The sequence below is a fragment of the Hydractinia symbiolongicarpus genome, chromosome 9 (genome assembly GCF_029227915.1).
Source record: "Hydractinia symbiolongicarpus strain clone_291-10 chromosome 9, HSymV2.1, whole genome shotgun sequence".
Classification (NCBI taxonomy): Eukaryota; Metazoa; Cnidaria; class Hydrozoa; order Anthoathecata; family Hydractiniidae; genus Hydractinia; species Hydractinia symbiolongicarpus.
Genome location: NC_079883.1, coordinates 20,668,311 through 20,676,902, shown reverse-complemented (window position 1 = coordinate 20,676,902; position 8,592 = coordinate 20,668,311). Strand labels below are relative to the sequence as shown.

Genomic DNA, 8,592 nt, shown 5'->3' with positions numbered 1-8,592 from the left:
CTCATTATGGTGAATTAACTTTCGAATGCTGATACCTTGTTTCTGTTTTTAGTTTTAAATCCTTCAGCTAAAGACTGAAAATATTAATCTTTCTGTTAGATGGCTGCTAGTGACATTGTGTCACCTCAAGTATGGAAAGTGTCAACAAAACTTTGTGAACCTTGTATAGATGGACAATATGATAAGTGCAGGTGTGATGAAGAACAACCAATGAAGCAAGATATTTACCAACTATATAAAGAGCTTTCTAGTGATAGTCTAGATCAGTGTTACGATACTCCAAAAAGAAAACACTTACACAGCGCGTGTAGTGATTATGCATTTGATAATGAATTTGAAGATAAATATGTTAATGTTGAAAATGCAAGATATTTACCACCTTCAACTACAGATTGGGACAGCATCGATTCCGTGCTAGAAAATGAACTTAATTTAGTGGAAGTGCCAGAGCAAGATATTGAAAAAACACCATTAAGTCAAAGATTGTCACGAAGTTTTCATATGCAAATGGTATTTGTAGATAGCGATGAAAGTGATAAGGACAGTATACCTGATGTAGAAGTTTATTATGATGACGATATTGAGTATTTAAAAAGACGTGGATCACAGGGAAATGATTTTGTGGATAGTGAAAGAAACATAGATTCTCGTGATTCTGGTTATGTCACAGACTTGAGTATAGAACGTGTCACTGACACTCAAACTAGACGTCGTTCCTTGGAACCTGTTGAAGCTTCTACTCGAATATTAGCTTCCTTAAAGTTACATGAAGAGCACGAAATTCAGAAAAAAAAAGAACTTGTGGAACAAAAAAGGAAAGAGGAAGACTATATGACTGAGATCCATCGTAAAAATGTTCATGAATTAAGACAAATAAAAGAAATATTAGAAATGCGTGTAGCTAAGATTAATGCTGAACTAGTAATTGAATTACAAAATCGCGATGAATTAAATTCCCATCACGAGGCATTGCTAATGGATGCTGATGACTTGGCAGAAGCTTGTAGTAACCCAAATACCCCCACAAAAAGTTCTGCACCCGCATCCAACTCTGTTTGCTTGAAAACAAAAAGTAAAAGAGGCTTTTTTTGGAGAAAATAATTTAGAGAAATAATTTAATTTCAGTATATTTACGTGTTGCATTTATCTATGATGTAATTGTTTTTGTTGTTTCTCTCGTTTATTTTAAAAATTAGAAATGTATTGAACCATTAAAAAGGCTCAGCTGAAAGTGAGGATATGTAGCTTTGTCTCAATTTCTGAGAAAATTCATTATTATATAGTCTGGCTATATTTTTTTCCATTAAATCAGGCTTTCTGAGTAACACAATACTGTCTGTTAACACTGCTAATAAAGTTTACTTTAAGAAATTTTGTACTTGTGGCAATTGTTTTTTGCTTAAAAAGTAATAATTATTAGTAACATATTATTTTTAGTCAATTTTTATATCAGCATTCTTTTTATGGAATTTGTTAGAAGAGAAATGAAACGTTATAAGTAATAGATACAGCATATACAAATCTATAAATTTAAATTTTTAAAAAATATCATTAAACATATTATAAAAAATTATATTATATATTAAATATTTATGATTTCTGTATCTAAATTTATTATGAAGATGTCAGCAGTTCTTTAGAATTTGAGTATTTTTTAAGGTAATATTGCACTAATTTTTTTTAAACTTAAAAGGATACATTTCCGTTCACAAGAATAAAATTATTTATTCTTTACAAATTTATTGCAACTCCAGTTACTGCAAAGCAATCAATTTTGAGTATTGTAACAAACCTTTTGAAATTCATGTAAACAATCCTAGGAACACTGAGCTACATCCCAAATTTTACTCATTGAAATAGATAATAAAAGGTAAGTAATATTAGTTGGATTAAGTTGAAAATATTTTAAGGTGCCAATCAAGTGACACTAAACTTAAAATTTATATTTTTTGCAAAGGTAAACACCACAATTATTCAATTCACCATACAGTGTACGTAATTAATTTTTTTCTCAAATTATACAGCAATGTGAATTCCTTTGATCAGTACCTATAATTTTGGGTATGGTAATCAGTGCAAATTAATTTAATGTCAATATCTGCTTAAAACTGTGTGCTTTAGGGAAGGAGTTTCCCTTATTATAATTTCATTGACAATTTTTTCAGGTAAAGTTTTTTTGTATTTAAATATCATCCACAATGATATCACAGTCAAAAAGAAAGTTGTCGGGTTTTATCATCTTGATCAAATTACAAAAGCCAGTGAATTATATATTTATGTACTGTTCAATATCATTTCTTTGAACAAACCTTTCCAATAAATATTTAAACATATTTCTCTTTTTTATAATCTCTCAATGAATCATCAATTTTTCTATTTCATTGCATTAATTTTTAAAATCCGCTTAGAAGCAGCTGGTATTTTTTTACAACCCTTACACTACTTTCTTTTCACAGGAGGAGGGTGAGGTGATTTAGTACTTCTTAGTGTGGGAGGTCTATACTGGTTTAGTTGAAGTTTTACAATAAAAATACTAACCAAGAGGTCTGCTTGGAAAAGTCTGGAAAATACGAATAACAAAAAAATCAGAATTCCACTAGCATCTTAAAATCGTTTTTAATTAATAAACATTGTAATAGTTTCAATTAACCTTATATTCTAGTTTTCTAAAGTGCTCATGTTATTAAAAAAAACAGTTTCTATTTAACTTTGTTGTAACAAATTTGGCTTTTGTTGAAGTGTAAACATCCTTTCAGGCGTCTTTATTTGTTAAAAATTATTTTTTGATGAATATTTATTAGTAATAAAATAGTACAAATACACAAACAAGCAATACAATATTAAAAATTGCATACACTTTAAACGATATGTATTGAAATATTATTCCTCAAATTCAATTGGTCAAAAAATTTATGTATCAAAAGAATGGAGAACAAACATTACAGTGTATCACAAAAACAAAATGTAAAAAAATATGTTCCAAAAAAAAATTCTAAAAATTCAAAATTCACCCTGAGTTGTACATATTGTTGTCCAAGTTAATAATCAATCCTATAAGTTATAAATGTTGTCCTAGAATTCCTTGCTTGTATATATATCATTAATTTTTCAGAGTTCTCATGACACTTCTGAACTATTACATATTACTTACAAATATTTAGTTGGTTAAGGTATCTTTTTGCAGCTCAAAGTATTTGTTGTTCTTTAAAATCAGATATATATGAATTCCTAAAAAATGCTTTTATGAATCGAGACCATACCTAAGTAAACAAATTAAGTGTAAAACAAATATATATTTTAGAAACTGGTTGTATTCAAAGCAAGTATTCTTCTGCAGAAACTAAAAATCGTAACATTCCAAACTGAATAAAAAACCTTTGTTTCCTAATTTATAAAAAATGTAAAAGTGTTGATAATGTTTTGGAGTGGTGTTTATTTTTATTTAGAAAATGAAAAATAATGTATTATAAACCATCACAGCCACCGATGTATCCTTGTTGGAATAATTCATTAAATTGTATTATCCACTTAAAACATAAAATGTAGCAAGCATGAAAGGAGACGATGATGATATAGATACACAAATCAAGCTTGAATTGGATGCATTAGATGAAGCTAGTCTTGCCAGTGAGCCATCTGATGAACAATTTGAGTGTAATTATGAGGAAAACGATTACTTTGATTCGTCATTATCTCAATATTTATCGCTGATCAAACACAATGAAAGGAATGCAGAAGAAAAAGTTTTGATTGCCCAGGATGTTATTGATGCTTTAGACAAAGGTATTTGTTTCACTATATTATATTAGTATACTAAGTAGCAACAGTAAATTAGAAATGAAAAAAGATTTAAATACTTTGCAATAAATTTCATGTTAAAGTTATCCTTAATGGGCTCAGTAAATAACATCAAAGACAAAGACGAAATTAATTCTGTGTTTATGCCAGTTAATTAAATGAGTGGAATATGCTGGGCATTATAGATAAACTTCATGAAAAAATTAGGCTTCTTTGTGAAAAACTATGTAAAAACATGCCTAAGTCGCTCAATCGCAGAATTCCTGTGAAATCTCAATAGTTTAAGGATTAACATGCAAATTTATAGTTTAACAAGACAACAATATGAGAGAAGTTTAGCCACTTCATAAAAAAAGCTTGTTGTGCTACCGTCCTGTGACATCACAAATTAACAAAATAGTAACAAAACACAATGAAGATATTCTTTTTTAAGCAGCAAAAAATTAAAATTTCTTTCCAGCATGCCTAATCTTCAATTATTCGTTACTTTTCTAATTTATGTTTTAACAAATCTTAAAACAAAAATGAGAAAGTGATCTCCAGCCTTGTTAGTTTCGTTTTCAAAAATTTAGTTAACTGCTGATGATTCATTTTTACCAGATGTTCTGAAATCTACAATGAGAAAATGGTATTTGCTCGGACCAATCTAATTTTCACAGGCTAGTGCTTAAATAATCTGGCTTCTACTTTCCTTCCATTTCTTAAGACTTTAATAGAAAAAATTTACTAATATGCAATTTGTATGAGTACACAAAAATTTAGAGTGCGAAAATTAAAGGGTGTTAAATTAAAAGCAGAACAAAATATTAAGGATTGAGAATGCTTTTATCAACCACTCAAAATCTTGGTTATTAAATTTAGTTCTTACTTTCTGTCCCAGTGTCGCTGGATACCGATCAGTTATTAGAAAAAAAACTAAGAGAAACCCTGCATGATGACTATGGAGACAAACTGATAAATATTCACGCTGAGGTATTATGTTTTATACATTTGTAAGTGGAAACACTGTTTTTACTAGAAACTTGTTGTCTGTCATTTACTACTTTTATTAATTCATACCTTCTTGATCAAGATCTTCTGCGTGCTAGTTTCTGCAACCTAGAAGAGAATTTTCATCAAAATAACTTAGCAAATTTTTTTTTCACAAGAATTTTTGGCACAGAAAATTAATTCAAAAATACCATTTCTAATTAAAAAATACTAAAGAATTTGCTCTACATTAATAGCAAACTAACATTGATTTCAATGGTAGACAACCTAAAGGCTAAAATAAACGGTAAGTTTAAATGAACCGTTTAGTTGTAAGAAAAAAACTTATAAGTTTCGTTGCAGGTAATACACCTGTCTACACGTTAAGTTAAAATGTATAAGTTTTTTTAAAAAAACTCTTTTTACAAAGAATACCAAAAAACACGTAAAATATTTCGTTGCGGGTATTGTTATAGCAGCAGCGGGGTAAATGTTAAAAGAAAAAAAGAGGTTATGATTAGAAATTGAAAAATATGCTCAAATCTTTAGTTTAAACAATAGCTCATTAATCATTCTGTTAATTTCAATAGAGAAAACTTAGCTAAAGTTGAACATGTCCAACTTTTAAAAAAACTTATAAAACCAAAAAACATATTTGCTGTGTACACGGTAAGTTTTTTTATCTTACATTTAAACGGTCTGTTTAAACTTACCGTGCATGTTAGCCTTAATACCATAATATATTAATAATAGGTGTAAATGAAAACTAAAAACATGGCAATGAGAAAACCTGAATAATAAAAAAGAGCAAAAAAAAGGAAAATGAATACATGTGCTTAAGCGTAAACATAATCTTGAATTCCACTTTCAATGTTTTTATTACATGATCAATTCAATGTGCTTCTTTATTGGCTTTCAGTAAAATAAAAATAAAACATAATAAAAATTAGCTATACAGACACAATTTTTCGTTTTTTTCCAGATTTGCAAGAATAGCTATCATATAGTTGATGCCATACTGGAGAGCGTGAATTTTATTTAAACAAAGTTGTGTGTACTCATTATTTAGCCAACCTCTACTAATTGTCCTATAAAAGTTAGTTTAGTGTAATGTTAGTGTAAAAGTGATGACATTTCAGATGTTACATGTTGAATGTCAATACAAGTTTTCTAAGTAATATATTTGAAAAAACAAACAAAGCAAAACGTCTGTTATTGATATGTCATTAGGAAGAATATCAAACCTTGAACAAAGTAATTTATCCACTGATTAATTTTAAGACTGTATGAACTAAATACTTATCCAACTTCGTAATATTTCTTTTTCGTGAAAATTATAGAGACAAGCACAAATGCACTAAATTAAGTATATATAAAGTAAAAAACATTCTAAAAGTGCAAATCCACCTAGTCAACAAAAAAAATGCTCAAATGTTCTTAGTCTTACAGAAAGCTCAATATTCTGGCAACTAAAAAATAATAATGAATGTTGTTACTTCAGATGTAAAATTAGGACTCTGTATCCCAGATTCTCCAAAAAGTCACAAAAAATGTCTACTTCTTTCTTATGATATGTAGTATCCATTTGGTTATAAGCATACATTTTACACATATATCTTTCGTTTCTTTTTTTTCTTAGGTTGCCATCGATTTAGAGAAAATTGAACTTCAAGATGAAAAGAACATGAAATTAAAGGTTGATGATAAAACTCCTCTGGCTCTTGATATTATTAGACCTGGTATGATGATAACATGAATAATTTTCAGAGATTTCCAAAGAATTAAATCATTTAGCATTTCACACTTGTCATGTTTCAAAAGAAAGGGCAATTCTAAATTACCCTAAAATCTCCAAAGGAAACCCTAATAAAATAAAAATTTTATATCATGATTAAATAAAGCTACGGCCATAAAATTCAGGATACTGTAAATTAAAAAGAGGCTTACACGATTCAAGGATTCCATTGGGTTTTTTTTAGTTTTTTTTTCTTTATTTCTTTATTTAGACTTGGTTTACATGTATAGAAAAAAAACTAATTTACACCAACTATTGAAAAGTAAAAAACAAAAACACTAACACTGACAATATATTCTTGTGTTTCGTATCATTGCTTTAAACATGTTCAAAGAGGATACATTTCTTATGGACACTGCCAAGATTCCATGCCTGTGCCCCTCTAACGTGGAAAGAGTTTGATTCTTAAAAATTGCAGACCTTTGGGTTTCTAACACTGACTCCTTTCTTGAGCTTATAAAAATAGGACACTTTATCAAACATAGACCACATTAAGCTAGCTAAATGTAGTTTAAAATTTTGGACACTTCTATAACAAAATAACAAGGATTTTTCCAGTGAATTAATTCTTGATTCAATCGAGTCAAATAGTTTAAGTCAATAAGAGAGAAGTCACTGTGTATCACTGATAATGCCTGACTGTATGTACACGTGAGGAGTTGATGAGAACATTTATTACAAAACATCCACCCAAGAGGACAATAGTTAAATTGCTAAAAATATATATGCGTTAAATAAATGAGTGACTTGTAGCAGATTTGGAAAAGCTTTTTGTGAAACATTTTTGCAGTTTGACACTAGAATTCAGAATATCAACTGTTTCTACGGAAGAAGATATACTTTCAGGTTAGTGTTGTGGAATGATTAACTGAAATTTTTTAGGATTTGCAACCATTCCATTCTGACCAAACCATTTAATAATACTCTTTACATCAACATTCAACTTTCTAATTGCATTATCTATAGCTTTATCAAAGACATACAGTGTGTTGTAATCTGCAATGTTACAAAGGGAAGAATGAGAAACAATAAAACATATGTTGTTGATGAAAATATTAAACAAAATAGGGCCTAGTACAGAACCTTGAGGAATTCCTGAAAGCACCTTAAGCCAATCACAAAAAGGACTTCATGTTTTTACCCTTTGCTTTCTATTTTTTAGATAAGAATAAAGAAATCTAACGCTATCAATGCCTAGACCATACGCTTCAAGCTCAGCAATCAATAGGTCTTGAAAAATGAGATCAAAAGCTTTTGACAGACTCCTTTCCAGAGTTGTCCAAGTAACTTTCCCAACTTCACAGCATATTGAGCAAAGCATTTTGAGGACTGTAACCCTTTCTAAATCCACAGAAAACTTTAGTTGGTTTGCGTTAAGTCGCTCGAACACCTTTAACAAGGCTGGTAGCAAACTAGCAGGTCTATAATTGCACTTTTCCATCGACGAGCCTTTTTTGTGGCTGTCTTGGACGCAATCCAAACTTGCATTATTGTCCATCTTAAGCAGTGTAATTTTCATTCCACAATATCTATATATATATAATCCTCATTCAACAGAAAGAAACTTCTGACAGAACATTGAAAGCTAAATGAAAATTGACATGTGATTGCCTGTGTTTTTATTTATCTTAAGTTCACAAAAGTTCGATTTTGATTGCACACAAAAAGTGAGACTAATAAACATTAATTTCTTAAAAGTAAAAAGAGAAGTGACAATTTTTTATTGATGCCTACAGCTTTGATCTCTTCATAATGATATAGTTTATCCTGCATGTTTTTCTGTACCAATTACAAAAGCCACTATTTAGTACTTCATCGAATGCAAACAGACTTTTATGGTAATCCGTATAGAATTTACGAATGCAATTTAAGGAGACCATAAACTTATGAGGAATAAATATGAATAAAATTAAAATTTCTCCTTTTTGCAATTGAACTCTATATATCATGGTTTGTATGGTGTCATTTGCGTACTGGTGTTAGAAAAGACTGCTGAGATTAGACTTGATTTTTAAGAAGAAAATTTTGAC

The 8,592-nt window shown here is 29.3% G+C and overlaps 1 protein-coding gene across 7 annotated transcripts in view; it reads left to right on the top strand.

Annotated features, from left to right (window-relative positions):
• The first annotated feature begins 3,256 nt into the window (after window positions 1–3,256).
• LOC130657605 (leucine-rich repeat and IQ domain-containing protein 1-like) overlaps window positions 3,257–8,592 on the top strand; it is a 25,256-nt gene continuing 19,920 nt past the window's right edge. For 5 of the 7 annotated variants that reach the window (XM_057460597.1, XM_057460595.1, XM_057460596.1 and 2 more), the window contains exons 1-3: window positions 3,258–3,783; window positions 4,679–4,770; window positions 6,407–6,506. In XM_057460597.1, coding sequence (XP_057316580.1) covers window positions 3,552–3,783; window positions 4,679–4,770; window positions 6,407–6,506 — 424 coding nt within the window. In that variant the 5' untranslated portion in view covers window positions 3,258–3,551. Of the gene's footprint in view, window positions 3,784–4,678; window positions 4,771–6,406; window positions 6,507–8,592 lie in introns of all 7 variants that reach the window. The other 2 variants (XR_008985177.1, XM_057460598.1) reach the window with 2 other exon arrangements.